Source organism: Pempheris klunzingeri, chromosome 11 (genome assembly GCF_042242105.1).
Source record: "Pempheris klunzingeri isolate RE-2024b chromosome 11, fPemKlu1.hap1, whole genome shotgun sequence".
NCBI lineage: Eukaryota > Metazoa > Chordata > Actinopteri > Acropomatiformes > Pempheridae > Pempheris > Pempheris klunzingeri.
In genome coordinates this window covers 5,171,816-5,187,665 of record NC_092022.1, presented here as the reverse complement: position 1 = coordinate 5,187,665, position 15,850 = coordinate 5,171,816, and the positions used below count along the sequence as shown (strand labels likewise).

Here is a 15,850-nt window from a genome sequence, read left to right as displayed (position 1 = left end):
GCACAGTGTGGGGAAGATGGAGCGGTGTGTGTGTGTGTGTGTGTGTGTGTGTGTGTGTGTGTGCGTATTGAACTGACTCATCTTGGCTGGCATTTATTTCTCCTCCTGTGTCTACTAAAGAATGATAATATAGCAAAGAGAACCCCGACCACAACCGTACACGCTCCCCTCCCTCTCACATATTTACAGGAAAAATTAATACATTCAGTTAATTCACTAAGTAACAAAGCTAATTAATCTGTGTTTTTAGCAGAAATCACATGGTTTCACATCCAGTTTTCAAACTGACTCGTCTTTCTGTTCCATTCCTATAATCTTTACGCACACACAGTCCATCATTAGGTTTTTCTATTGATAAACGACTCACACAAAAATCCCCCCACGCACCCCCTTTTTAAACACTGTTAAATCCCACTTGCCCAATTTATAACTATTTACAGAAGCAGCAATCTAACCATCACAAAAACCCACCCACCCACCAGTCTCATTCAACCCTCCCCACGCCAACAAAGTCCCACTCCCACCCGATAGAGAAAAAAAAATATCCTGACACCCGTCTTGCCGCCCCGTTCCATACACTGCCCACATCTTACCCTGTTCTAAAAGAGCATGCCAAGTTTAACAATGAACACAGAAAATGTCTCTATACAGAAAAAACACCCTTAAAAATGTTTTTTTTTCTTCCTCCTCCCACAATGGTGGACATGGACATAAGACAAGATTTCAGTGGCAACAAATAATCGTCATCTTGCTCCATTTGGGGATTTTTTTAGTGCTGACAGGGGCCTTGTTTAGTCATAAGAAAGTCCTGTCATGGGGGTTTACGGGGACCATGTTATGAACAGTGGGAGGGCAGTTTTCCAGGGTCTCTGAGGCAACAGTTGGCCAAGGGGCAGTTTGGGAAGGGGACGAGGGATTTTGGAGAAGAGAAGGGAAGGGTTTTTTTTTTTTTCGAGGGGAGGGTAGCTCTAGGTATATATTTTTTTGTTGTTGTTATTTTGTTTTTTAGAGTCAGAGGTGGCGGGGACTAGGGTGGCCATTGTGGTAGAGCTTCTGCTTGATGTGGACCATGTTGCCGCTGGAGTCTTCCAGCTGTCTGAGCTGGGCTCGGCGACGGAGGTCTCGAAGGTTGCAAAACTGGGGCAGCCATGACCAGGATGGGGTATCTGGAGGAAGGAGACAAGAGGGGCGTCAACAACTTACACTGGATATTATCTCTGATACCTCTGATGGCTGCAATAACTAACATGATGAATATGTCTATTAATGTATTTACTGAAGAATTTGTTGTCTGATGTTTTTAACTTGACTTTAACTTGACTTGACCAAACTTTGACTCCTCAGAATAGAGCACAGTACCAAAGGATAACACTCTACTGTCAAAGTTACATGTATACAACATTTATGAGCCTAAACAGGAAATAGACTCCGAAACCTGCAGGATAATCGATAAATTACAGGCAATCGTAGTGCATTTATTTAATGCATTATAAAGTGTTTTCAGTTGAAATGAGTTTTATAGACAGTCGAGAGGAAAGAAAAAAGAGCAGGATTTTAGAAACACTGAGCACATGAATCCTGTATGCAGCTTTAAAGTCTAAGATTTTTCTTTTTTATCTAAATGCTCCAAAAAAACACATGAAAAGTAGGTACGTGTACACAACGTTAATGGTGGCTTTATTTTTTATCAATCAATCATGGCATCTGAAGCATCTGTTCTTTACACCCCATCACAATTTTAAAAAAAAGAAGGAATTGAACTCTGGAAGTTAAGAGTGTGTTACGCTGTTATGCTTTGTGTGCCTTTGATAACGAGTCTGAGCATTTTAAACATACAGAAACATGAAAACATGCCAATATTTCTCAGAGGAATTGCAACTTTACTGAACTGCCGGAAAGCACAACTCTTCAGAGTTCAGATGTCTGCAGGAAAAGAAAGAAAAACAGTCGGGCCATAACTGATGCCAGTGCCGATAATTTGTCATAATCACATGCCACAATATTGATTATTTCCCTCTCTGCTGCTTTGCATAACTCCAACTCACAAGAACACATAAACAAGTGGAATGACTGTATTTGTGGTTCATTGTGTAACCTGCACTGTTTGCCACTGTAGTTGTGCAGACAGAGAAAAGGACGACTGAACGCGAGCTTTCGAGGACGACACTCATGAGATCAAGACACACAATAGTGTAAAATCCTTCTTAGCCTGGTTTTCTGGCTCTAAATCCAGTTAGAGGCAGACAAGACACACCAACAAGCAGTGAAACAGAGGGCTGATCTCTGTGCTGTGAACTGTCCTTTTCCACATTCGTGGGATTTTTCTCCTTTAATACTGCACATGTGAATGTAGGGCTAGGCTGACATTGGCTCTCAGGCATGATGCCCTCTGTCTCGCTGTCATGCTCAGTCAGTGTAATGTGTATTTAATAGTCAAACTTTAAAGCAAGCCCAAAACAACCCAACCTTAAAAATGCAGATCATGTGAAATGATGAATAACTCATAGATAACACCATAAAACTTCTCTAATGAATTACTTACATTAACACAAGCATTTTTTGCAGTAGACTCTAAATAGCCCGTATGTCTGTCTCTACGTTTCAGCCCTGTGATTGGTTGGCGACCAGTCCAGGATGTACCCCGCCTCTCGCCCAAGGGCAGCTGGGATTGGTTCCAGCCCCCCCACGGCTATTAAGGATAAGCGGCATAGACAATAGATGGATGGATGGATTTTGTGCATTACATTTAAATAGGCAAATCAGGCACTATCGTATTAAATGTGCACTAATTTGCAAACATTTCCAGAACATAAATCTGAACATTAGATAGAGCCTGGTAAAAAAATCTTGTTTCATTTTATTGACATGATAGAGTAAAAGGATTTTACAGAGGTGTGTGTGTGTGTGTGTGTGTGTGCAACTGAGGTGGGAATTTCTGGATTTTCTGAATTTTGAGAAAATAGCCTTTAAATATATGAATTTAGGAGAAATCTACAGACACAAATAGACAAAGTGTAGTAAAATAAACACTACAATGTGTATTTTGGATGTTATGGAAGCAAAATAGCCCAAAATCTCAAAATTAACCAGTGCATGAAAATAATGTCTTTGCCTGTAATGTCTCGCCTTCAACCAAAAACTGACCCAGAATCAGATGCACTCCGCTTTTTTTTTTTCCTGCTCTACACAGACCTCAGACTGGAACAGCTGATGTTTAGTATGTCTTTTAGCTGCCAGCTTCATCATTGCTGTAGCAAGTTTTAATTCTGGGAAGTAGGGTCAAGCTTTTTACAGTGAGGGCAGAGTGACGGAGACGAGATAAAAGATTGGAGCGTTGGAATATTGGATGAGGATTGGAAATGGCATCAATCTCTTCAAGTGCACCGTGGGGTTGCCCTTGATTCTTGACATTTGTGTTTGGGCTGTTGCACATGCGACTCTGTCCTGGTATTTGTTTCTGAATTTTACAGGTCAGATTAAGGCTCTTTCTTTGACCACTTAGACGTACAGAATACACAGGCTTTACAGAAAAGGCCGACCCTCAAGTGCAATCGGCGCCTGCCTGGAAACAAAGTGGAATTTCATGAATGTGAGGTGTATAATGTGAAGAGGGCGATGGCAGAGCAGACATTTGTGCTTGTTGGGTTATAAACTGGAGCCGGCGAGGCGGAGCGAGGTCCACAGAGACAGCAGAGAGAGAGAGAGAGAGGGAGAGAGAGAGAGAGAGAGAGAAGGAGGGGAGAGCCCCAGACAGCAAACCCAGTAGCAAATGGCCCTGCTGGAGGATGAGCGAGAGGAGGGGTGGTGGTGGTGGTGGTGGTGGAGTTGGGGAGGAGGAGGGTGAGGTGTTGGGTGGAGGGGAGGTGAGGAGGGAGAGGGGGAGAGAGAGGGAGTTATTTATAGCTGTGAATGGGTATGCTGTCCACAAGGACTGCTCTGAAGGGTATCCAAAGGAAAAGGGGCAACGAAGACAGGTTCCTCTCATTTGAATAAAAGGATGGAGATGGAGATGGAGATGGGGACGGAGTCAGGAGAAAGGATAATGCACGGCAGAAAAAATGGGAGGCGAAGGCACAATTGTTCTGCTCTTTTAGAGGGGAGGGAAGGGGAGAGTGGGGTTAATGCTTGAACGCCAAGTCATCATCTTCTCAATTTTTGCGATCATTTTTGTGTTCCTCTCTTGCAAAAGAGAGTCTGGTATCAGATATTCACGGCACATCAACGATAAGAAGAAAAAAAAAAGTAGGTGCAGCAGGAAGCATTGTAAGGGAAATGGCCAGGAGTAGATTCAATAAGTGAAGAGGGAGGGGAGGAGGAGGAGCTAGAGATAGAATTAGGAGGGAAAAAAGCAATGGGAATCAATGTGCATCTCAATGTGTGTGTGTGTGTGTGTGTGTGTGTGTGTGTTTCTCACTTGCCATTCCAGCTGCTCTCTCTCATTCTATTTATAGCTCTGGAGGAGAGTGTGTGTGTGTGCGTGTGTGAGTGTAAGTGGGGGTGGGGTTGTGACAGCATCTCCATCCTGCACCTATAACAGACACACACACACACACACACACACACACACACACACACATCCTTCCCCGCTCTGTCAGCCTCACCTTCACTCCTCATCTCGTGGAGGCTAAACGAGTCTGACCTAGCATCAACGTCACAGCTGACACACACACATACGCACACATACGCACACACACACACACGTAGAGAAGCGAGGGGCATTCCCTCCCAGTACAAAAGAAGAAGCCTATATCCCCCACTCTGTAACTGCTGCTAATGAATATGGATGCTCCCTCCTCTCTGGGTGTTTTTTTTATGATGATGTATTTTACACTGTTGTACTGATGCACCGGAGAACGCAGCGTTGTCTCACTGCTGCTGCAAAGCCGTCCACACCTCTGAGCAAAGCAGCAGCCTGCAACTTTCAAAGCTTGTACAATTTAAGCCGCAGCTGCTGAAAACACTGAAAAATCCACGATATTTTCTGTCCTAAAAACCCACATTAGTGCACTTTCAGTTTGGTTTTAAAGAACTTATTAAACATCATCTTTTGATCCTTGCTTGATGCTTTCCCATCCTGCCTGAGGAGCTTTTCCATGGCGGTCCAGGTATCCAGGTCACATATCACCCACTTTAGCATTATCCTTAAAACCGAGGATCCAGGCCACCTCCACAAAACAGGCCTGCCCTGACAGCAGAGAGCAGACAGAACATTCAACCTCCAAATCCTGTTTTTAGAAACCTCGTTGCAATATTCAGTGTCTTTAGCTAATGTGTGCCGAAGACTTTGTTGGTGTTTCCCTCACGACTTTGATCCCGGCTGGGTGGAGATGCCTGTGAAGCTGCCATAGCCACGAGAAGCAAAAACACTGTAAGACACTGTAATCAAGGATACTAACGCTCAGCTCCTTCTTATGAGGGATTTCACGCTGCCTTGTCATGATTTCACACATGTGTCTGATAGCTGCTTAGCTTTAGCGTCACTGAAAGCCTTTGATTTCTTTGCTCGTGTCTGCACAACCACGCACGGCAAAACGACGCTGGTGAACTATTCACCGCATGTTCTGTCTCATTAAATCTGCCGCATTCCCCTCCTTTTGCTAAAGTAACGCGCATCCTTCATCTGTCAGCGGAGATGGTAAGAGAAATGAGACAGATATTTCAGAGCGAGCGCTGACAGGAGACAGGAAATTAAGGAGCAACTATCACACTCAGTTGGATTTAAACACATGGTATGGGGGAATGTAGCTTTCACTACAGCACAGCAGATGGTGGGAGTGAAGTCATTTCTCAATCTCTGTTCCTCGAGCCTGGTTTGGACCAGCCTTGGTAACTGATGCGTGAACATTCATATATGTATTGTATTGGCTATCATGCAAAAACAGTGCTTGCTTAAAACAAATAACAGCTTGGCCAGATTTTCTCATTAGACAATTCATTTTCAGCCAGTACTGCACGATAATTCACGATGTCTTCAGTGTAATTTAAATGAACAATCTGTGCACCGTGACACTTTATGTATCTATCTGTGCAAAACTGTAAATAAAACCCACATTTTCCACATCGTGTATTGGCTATAAATAATATAATGGCTCCTCTTATTCTCATATTTTCTTTATTTTGGACACTTTTATAAACCATTCTGAGTTTTAATTTAATCTGAACTGCATGTCTTTTGACAGCACAACCATGAAAATGTACAGGCTCATGGACTGAAACTCCATACAGACGATTACAGAGTTCAAACCGGGACCTTTTTACAGTGATGTGACCGAGCTAACCACTGAACCACCGTGCAGTCATAATGTTCACAGTGATTGGGCTTGACATGCAGACATTTCTGGGACATACAGCTACTCTAGAGGAAAAAGTAATATCGTTAGTTAAATTAAAGGCCGTGCACGCCCCATGGTAAAACCCACACGTGACTTAAATTATTTTGGCTGATTCAGGACCAGGTGGGCGTGTGCAGACTGTGCTTGATTGACAGAGTTAGCTTTGTTGGGTGGGACAAAAACACCTTTATCACCGGGTGCATCAGCACACTGCTGGTTTGTGCTGGTACATTGTAGTTTCTACTCCATTTCAATTAGGCATGCAAATTGCGACATGCTGACTTGGATTGCTGCGCTGTGCAACAAGAAAACAAAATACCACATGAGACAACAGCACTGTTAAATAATGTAAAATAAATAAGGTCATATTTCCTGTGGCTTGTCTTGGCTGAAATATAGCCCCAAAGGTGCTGCATTGTTTTTAATGATATTAGTATCACTTAAGACAAAATGTCTACTGTTAAGAAGGCCATTATAACACACTTCTACATCTTTTTGACCAAAGCAAGAGCCAAAACTATGTGCTTTCTGTCAGCATGAATGGTTAAATGGCCCTGCTCAAAACAGTTTCTGTAATAAGTATAGGTTTGCAGAGGGATATTTAAAGGAATGGTACTTGTTTTTTTCAAAAGTTTCAGGAGAAAATAGACATGACTCTCCTATCTGTGCATTATGAAGGTCAAGCCAGCAAGTGTGTAGCTCAGGAGAAACAGCTGGCATGTCTCTGTCCAAAGCTCAAAAATACGCCTACCAGCATCACTAAAACCTGGGCATGCTTTTGGGCAATCTGTACATGTGCGGACATACAAAAATGTTGTGAACATATTATGATTTTACAGGGAGTGTGCCTGAAATAACTGGTTTAAATTGATAATTAGCTCAAATTTTGACACAGCTATTTGAATACATTTTTGTTGAAGTTGATCAGCTCTGCTCTTTTGTGGAGTCCCCCATGGATCTATCTTGGGTCCCTGATTTTTCCCTCACTGTTAAAGATGTTTCTCTGCTCCAACCCACCTGATTCAGATTAAGTTGTTGTTGGGCTTCTGCTGAGCTTGGTGCATGCTGAACATTTGAATCAGGTGTGTTGGAGCAGGGAAACATCTAAAAAATGCAGAACAGCGTGGCCCCAGAACAAGGACAGGGAAACACTGCCGTAATAATATGCTCTTTTGGGGGTATATCATAGCTGACGGGCTGTTTTTAAGTCCAAAGAGTTCCATATGGAGGTATCCTGAATTATGTTATGTCCCTCTCATGATATGTCCAAAAATTTCAGTCAGAGATCCCAACAATTACCTCCTGGTCCCTGTACTAGCGTTACGTTAGCGTCTTATGTGTTGTCTGGTTAGTATGTCAGCAAAAGCCAGTAATCCCAGGTCTGTCATTAGATGTTCAAATGGTGTAATTGTGTTTTATTTAACAAGGGCATGCTGCTAAAATGAGATTTTTTTTCTATCATTTGCAGCCCTGGAGAAGGTCATTCACATATCAATCTCCACCAGGCTTGATTGTTGTGATGCACTTGTGGTCTTGGAGGCAGAAACATCAGCACACTACAGTAAATTCAGAGCACTCTCCAAGAGACAGGTTGGAGGCTGCCTGTCAATTGTAAAATTGATTTTAAGCTTATTTGTGTGATTTGTTAATCCCAAGTGAGCCTGATTGCTGCCTGAGATCCCCTCTCAGGGTCCTTCTGGCGATTCTCTCTCTCCACATCACAATCGTAGACCTACGTTTTAACTGTCCAGGCCAGGCTTCTCGGCTGTGGACGCCTTCAGGCTCACTAGTGTCCTTTGTCAGCATTCTCCTACTTTTCATTTATGGTTTTATTTCAGTTTAAAAAATATTGTCAGCATCTATTGTGTTACTTTACCTTTACACTTTTACACTTTACACTTACACTACACATTCATCATGGCATTAGATGATCGCAAATATAAAAAAAAGAAATGACCATTTTGCATGTTGACTTGCCTTTTTTTTTCATCTTGCCATTGAGGTTTAACTCAACCAAGTATTAATTGGGAGCTGCGTCATCTCCATTATTTCAGTTCCTTTTAATAGTCTATCTCACGTCACTGCACTGCTTTGGTGTTTTACTCTTGCTGTGCCCCCAATAAGATCGTTCAAAGTTAAACTTTAGTACAAAGGCGCACAGAACCTACAGTTAGCAGAGATTCTTCTGTCAGACTGAAACACTAAACGCTTGGTATTTAATCCAAACCATCGCTAAGAAGTGATTCATCCAAACACACGAGAAGTGATTTTGTTTGACATCAGCTGTCACAAGGACATTGACTTTTCTGTATGGTTCGATGCTAACGCAACATTTCAGCTCACGGGCTAATACTGAGAAAGACCTGCTACAGCAGAGCAGTTCAGTGCAGCGATTACACCGCTGTGTGCCATCAAAAACCATTTAAGAATCAAATATTATATATATATATATATATATATATATATATATATATATATACACACACACATAATAAGTTCATATCTGTGGGGAATTTAATGTGAATCAGCAGTTTGTTACAGAAGCAACAAAAAAGGCTTAATTCAATAATTTTGTTAGATTAGATTTGTTTTTTTTTCCACCTATCACTGTAAAAGTCATATTCTTTATCCTAAATTTATCCAAAATGACAATGATGTTACAATGACTTCTGTTTTATCACACTTCTCTTTGTGAGAGCTAATACTATCTCAGTTCTAATTACGGTATGACTTTATGTTGTCTTATTAAACAGTTATCTCATAAATAATGAATTTGTTATATTCTGAACATAGCGATTACACTTAATGACGGTGCTATTACATTAGCATATGACTGCTGCTGTTTCCTGAAAACAAATTATGAGGATGATTAGTGAACGTTTGAGGGATTTCTGCTGTCCAAAACAGAAGACAGCAATTTAAAATTTACCTCAGCTGATAGCCGATAGCCGTCTGAATCATCACACTGTTGGAAGGTTTAGCTGTGATTTTTCTGAGAGGTCGCAGTAAATTGAGAAAAAAATGTGCGAAGAGCCAAAAATGGGCCAAGCAATGGGGGGAAGGTCATTCGCCGGCTCCACCAACTGCTGTGTTAACCTGGCACGCTGACACATGGTGGATAGATACAGGAACATATATTTCTGCATACAAGCATTTTCCTAATACCTTGCTTTAAATGGCATCTATTTTGTTATTTCACCTGTCGAATTAAGATTAAGTGCTCATTTCTGTAAACATGCTGTGAAATGTTATTTCCTGTCATGTAACAATAGCGTTTGAAGGCAGCACGCACACCCAAAGTGAACAGGGAAAAATCTGTGTGGTCGTTTAGTATCTGCAGCACACCAGCAGAAAATATCCGGCTTACCGTAGTAGCGGCTCGCTCTCCAGGCCCTGACGGCACAGTGTAGGACTCCGTCCAGCCACAGCAGCAGCCAGCTGATGCAGAAGCCCAGCAGCAAGCCCAGCATCAAATCCATCTCCTGCTTGGTCACACTGTCACTCACAAAGTAGTTCTCTGATGAGTCCACCAAGGAATGGTCTCCATCGTATGGGATTACATAGTGGACATGATGCCTGGAGGGGGACAGACGGGTGAAGATGATGGAAGTGTCAGATATATGTAAACCATCGTGTAATAAATGAACATCTTTTAACCATCTTAGAGACATATAAATTGATGATAAATTAAAGGGAAAAGATCAACTAAAGTAAACTATTGGGCTACAACAGGCATCCAAAAAACAGCTTTAATCAAGAATGGACACTATTTGATAGGTCAAACTAAAAAGTGTACGTATTAAAATAGTAATAAACATGGTAATATAGTAAAACTGTACCTAGATCTTCTATATCTAGTCTACCCTAGATGTAGTGTTTTTATTTTTCATATACCCATTCCAATGTGGATGATGTCTAGAGATTTCTGTCTCATTTTTAATTACTAATCTGCACTTTGCTGGACACCCCCTGAAGCCTTCTAAAGGACCCTTGGGTGTCCCCAAGCTACACTTCAGGCAGCTGCGGCTGAAAAATTTAAGGAGACCAGCTTGTGATTGTAAATTTTCAAAATTATCTCACAGCCAGCAACACTCTGCTTCCTCCTTAAGTGACTAACGTTAAAGGACCACTCCAGGATTTTTAAACCTGGGATCATTTTGGGATCGAAAGGACTAGTGGGTACAAGAACTTTTGGTCCAGTATATCGCCTCTGCTGGCAGCAGAGAACGAGCAGCAAACAGGCTACAATGGCTGTAATTTATTCCTTCTGGTTATTGTGCCAGATCAAAGTATGTCCCCTAAAGGTGCTTGTTTTTGCCACTGACGGGCTCAGATTGTTATTCAAAGTGTCAACATTACAGAGAGGATCTCTACAAAGATAGACCTTTAAGATCCTTTTTGTTTAAACCAGAAATAGCCGTTATACCACTTGGTTCAAAGCCACCAGACCCCATTGACAAAAACTGTAATTTGCCATGTGGGTTACTGGTCACCCATGGTCTCAATCAGTTCATTTGTTTGTGTTATTGTGTTACTTTGGTGTTTTAAAGGGTTAGTTCAGATATCACACACTATTTGTGTAACACACAATAACACAAAGAAACTAACCAACTGAGGCAGCAGCAGACCATCCACTCTCATGTTCTGCAAGGTAAAATTACTATTTTTGTTAATGGAGTTTGGTGGCTTTGAGGAGAAAGATAAAACTGTTGTCTCTGGTTTTAAAAAACGGATCGTACAGGTCTATCTCTGTAGGGATCCCCTCTGTAATATATTGTCACGCACTTCGAATAACAATTTGAGCCAATCAGTGGCAAAAACAAACACTTTAAGTGAATGTACTTTAATTGGGAGCAGTTGCCACAAAGGATTACATTGCAGCCATTACGGCACATCCACTGCCCATTCACAGCTGCCAGTGGATGCGATCTACTGAAATAATTTGAAAAATCAAACCTAAAGTATGTAAAAATAGGACCTAGATTTGAAAATGCCGGAATTATCCTTTGAGGTGCCTTTTTGCAAGGCATTTGATCCTATATCCAAAAATGTAAAGTTCAGACCTGCTCAAAAAAAAAACATTCTGGATAAATAAAATAAAAGACAAAAACATCATCTAAAATGAATCCACTGTGCAAGTATAGGTCATCTTATGACTTGCACTTATTTCGTCAACATGGGCTTAATCTTTTTCATGTAATTTTGGGAAATTATTCTAGACCCAAGGAGGTTCATACTAGAAAATCCCTTTAAATTTGTTCCAAGTAGGAGAGACATGAAAGGGCTCAATATGAATCCAATTGTAATTGTTTTTCCACAAATCCACGGGGTGTGTGATTGCTATTAACCAGGTTTTCTCATCTCACAGGAGAAAGAGGAACAGTGGTGAAAAATATGGAAATGCTGTGCCAATAGAATGCAAATGTAAAGACAACTGATGTTTGCAGTGGATCAGTGAACACACCACGCTGTTGATAACTCCACATACAGCTCTGCACAGTGACTGATGCAGCAGCGACTGATCCACAATCATCCAGTTCCTTGCATTCACTTTGCCACACTGCCCAGCATTGACTCCCCTCCATTGTAAAACAGATGCATGCACTTGATAAGAAAGTCTTACAATACTGGTATTACCTGCCCCCCTGGGAGGGGATGAAGGCTGTTTCCAATCTAACAACACAGGCGGTTTTCTGACAAACACAGTCAGGGAACACGGTGGGAGCTGAGAGATTTAAGTGAGTGCAGATACACACTTCTGCTCACACACTTTGGGACATTATATTGAGAACAGGTTTGGACTGACGCAGGCTTTTAGGGCCATTAAGACTGTTTATAATAAAGAGTTCTCTGGCAATTTACTATTTCACTTCTATACATTTGAAGCTCAAAAAACTCTTCCTCTAATGCAACACGACAGCATCTTTAGTTGAATGCTCCTCTCCTGGCGAATGCCCACATCTTTGATATTTTAATAAATGCCCTCTTTGCTTAACTCGGTCTCTGACTGACAGAACACCTACTTAATGAAAGCTGCTGTGCTGAACACCCACTGTCTGTTGGGTCTTTACCGCTATGATGCACTGGAAGTTAACTGGAAGTTTTACTAATGTCTCCACTTTGTCTGGCCAAAAGTGAGGAGGAAGTCAGCAGCTATGAACACAGACAGAAAAAAAGAATCCCCGCCTACGGAAATGCAACTTCATTAACAAAGAATCCACCCATACCGTGTGCAGAAACACCACGGCATTCAGCACTGGATATGGAGAAAAGAGCAGATCTGGCCATTAAATATCTTACTGGAGCAGCAGCAGGGTCATGTGGGGGAAGCAAACCCCTGATGGACACCCCTGAGCCACCGAGGTCCATTAACGCCGGAACATCCTCCTAAAAAAACCAAGCTATGTGTAAAGATAGACAAAGTCTTCCTCCAGGTTTCCTTCTTTTCCCTGAAGAAGGCCTTTGTCCAAATTCCTATAAACCTTTAAAGCGACTTAAGTCCTGTCCACCTGCACCCTGCAAATCACTGTGCGTGTGTGTTTGTGTCTTCAAACTATCCCATTTTCTTCCTGAGATTTTCGGATGAAATTCAGATGATCTTAGGACAACAACCCTGCAGCCTCTCACAACAGCATGACACCAACAGGCAGGGTGCACCCAGCAGCAGCAACACACACTGTCCGCTCCCAGAATCTCTCTCCCACCACAGAGGCAGCTATTGTAGGCCAGGCTTCGGCCCGTCAGAGGAGCTACAACTACATCCAAATCAGGGCACAGAGGCTGCCAAATAAAATGACACCGGCTGTGTCCTCGAGCCTGATAAGGTGAGCGCTGTGGGCGTCACGACACCTCCGCGCCTCACGGATGGAAGGGCAGGCGAGTGAAGCCCGAGCTCAGGTCTGCTCTGTTTGTCCATGTTTCTGCTGTTTATGGGAAAACAGATGACTGACTCTCATTCAGGTACTGTTTCCAGGTCAGTGAAAGACACTGTGTGGGTACAGTAACCTGAGGTTTCACTGTGCTTACTGTCCAGTGATTTAAGGGTTTTACTGTTTTATCCCTGCCTGTGCATTGACAAATAGTTGTGTCATCATTGTGGTATTAAAAAAAGAGAAATCACTGCTTAATGCTGCCGATAATACTTTATCTCCTACAAGTACTACTTGCATTCATAGCCAGACCCCTTTTGGCGCTAGCAGGGATGACATGATTGTCAAAACATAACAAAATAAGACTCTCAGTGATACATCATCTTAGCTCCAAACATATTCATTGTCCTGATTAGCCCATGTCACATCACACGCGTGCTGGTGGGCCTCTCCGAACTTTATCCCTCCCTCACAAGCATCGTCTAATAACACCTGATGATGACCCATTTCTGGATTTACAGGCTAAAAAAACACAGTGGAACTGGCCTCTTAATGCTGCTAATGAAGTGCCTGCACATCAGCCCCCTCACTGCAGCATGCACAGTATAGACTGCTGTGTCTGTTTTAATGTGCATCTGCTCAGCTTGCACCAACATGAAGAGTGACATTTCCTCTTGTCTTGCGGCTGCAGCCTGCAGGACGCGGGTCACTCAGGATCTGAGGACAATATAACTGTGAATCTATTGGATAGAAGCTCTTTAAATCCTGCTCCAACACTGTTGCCATACCTTCCGGCTCTGTAGACTTAAGACCAGAAAAAAAAAAAAAACCACCACAGAGGCCCACTTGTGTCTCTGCTGGTCCTCGCAGCCTACAGCCTGCTGTATTACAGGCTTGCTGTTGATAGAAACTGCACAATAATGCTGATTAAATCCGAATTAATTTATTAATGAGTGTCTTGCTGCTGTTTTTCCACCCCCCCACACTTCAAACCTGCTCTCACTGTGACAGCAAACAGCAGGTAGGCTGATGAGCAGCCCCTGGCACTTCTTAAGCCATAACCACTTCACGTCAACACTCATATGTTCATAATTGGCCCAGCAGGTTTAGATTCTCGCCGACACCGTGCAGGCCCGTGTGGATGGCACGGCGCACTTGATGCTCAGATTGTTTTTGAACGGCCTTATATTGCACATAGTTCATTACCTATTTATGGATCCGACACACACCTTCGTATATGCAGCAAAGCCGAAATCCTCGCAGCCGAGACATTGAAAAACACACACACACACACACACACACACACACTCGCAGCGACCAAACGTGTGATCGGGCCGAATAATAAAACCTCTATGAGCACATCCGCCGCTATATCAGCTCTGCTTTGCGGGGCTTCGCCGCCAGAAATCTTCGAGGCCTCTTCAGCAATTAAGAATTGAGGGTTGGAAAAAAAAAAAAAAAAAAAAAAGCACACACCACCATGTTTACCCCAAATATCTTACGAGGATGATGGCATTTACCTTCCACAGTTGCAGTGACAGACGCGGTCCTCCCCTCGTAGATGCGGTAAGATGTAGTTGTGAAAGCGATCCAGTAGTGCGTTCATGTCCATTAAACAGGCTATCGCCTGCAAAGAACCATGCAAGTCAGCTGGGACATGTCAAGCAATAGGCTAGGCTATATTCCTACAGACAGCCAGTTATTCTTTTCATTATTATCGAGATGAATAACAGCAACAAGGCTCATAAAGAAAAGGAGAGAGAATCGCCTTGGCAGATCCTCCCGATCCTAAGAGGGGAGACTCTTGCCTCAAAACGGACTTAGATTATTTATTTATGACAGCAGGTAATTATAGGTAGGCTAACCTACTTCCACATGTCACTGATAGGCCTGCTGAGAGGCAAAAAATGTGATGCATTCATGGCACATTTGTAATAATCTGATCCAACAGCCTATTCGCCTCTGTGGGGGAAATTAGAAAATCTTATTGTGGCTGAGGGAGGTGAAGGTGTCTTACCATTACAACTGAAGCACCAAGAATCATAAAAATCATGGTGGTTGTGATCATATGCATCAAAACTTCCAAACTGGCCGCCGTCCTGTGGCCCGGGCTTTTACCCGCGGCGGTGGAGACGCTCCGGCTGGGCTCTGGGCGCTCTGTCCCGGCAGGAGCAGCTCATGGAGCCGCCGCGCCGCTCCTGGCCCCCCGTTCCCTTCAAAACTGCCCGGTCTCCCTCCGTCCCCTCCTACACACGGCGAGCCGCTCTCTCAGCCCTCACTGCGCCCTCTCCATCCAAGTCTTCCCCCCCCCGGTCGGTCGGATGCGGCTGCCGCTCGCTCCAAGGAGGCAGTCCTCTCCTGATTACCGATGCAAAAGTGATCCGCTCTCCCAGGTGCGTTTCCTTCTCTATCCCAGTTTAAAAAACCATAAAGAAAACAAGTGAAGGCTCCCTCGATATCCTCTAAGGGGTGCCCCTGTATCCTCTCTCCCCCTCTTCCAAGTTATTCCACACCGCGCTGCGCTTTAATACCGGCAAATTCTGTCCTCCATCGGCGGAAACGGCTCTATTTCTCTCGCCTGGACGTCTCAAAGAGCTGCACCAACTCCCCTCGCAGCCATCGCCCTCGTCTCTCTCGAAATGCTGGATA

The 15,850-nt window shown here is 43.2% G+C and overlaps 1 protein-coding gene across 1 annotated transcript; it reads right to left on the bottom strand.

The window, feature by feature from the left end:
- Positions 1–1,011: 1,011 nt before the first annotated feature.
- On the bottom strand, positions 1,012–15,275 carry tmem240a (transmembrane protein 240a). Its single transcript, XM_070840368.1, has 4 exons — positions 15,219–15,275; positions 14,722–14,828; positions 9,700–9,908; positions 1,012–1,166 (listed from the first exon to the last, which is right to left on the bottom strand). The coding sequence occupies exons 1-4, from the start codon at positions 15,273–15,275 to the stop codon at positions 1,012–1,014; spliced, it is 528 nt and encodes a 175-aa protein (XP_070696469.1).
- Positions 15,276–15,850: the final 575 nt, after the last annotated feature.

Coding starts and splice junctions, on each gene's coding strand:
- tmem240a (XM_070840368.1), bottom strand. CDS start 15,275: ATGCATATGATCACAACCACCATGATTTTTATGATTCTTGGTGCTTCA. Junction 14,829..15,218: donor TTGGTGCTTCAGTTGTAATG/GTAAGACACCTT, acceptor GGTTCTTTGCAG/GCGATAGCCTGTTTAATGGA. Junction 9,909..14,721: donor TGTCACTGCAACTGTGGAAG/GTAAATGCCATC, acceptor GTCCCCCTCCAG/GCATCATGTCCACTATGTAA.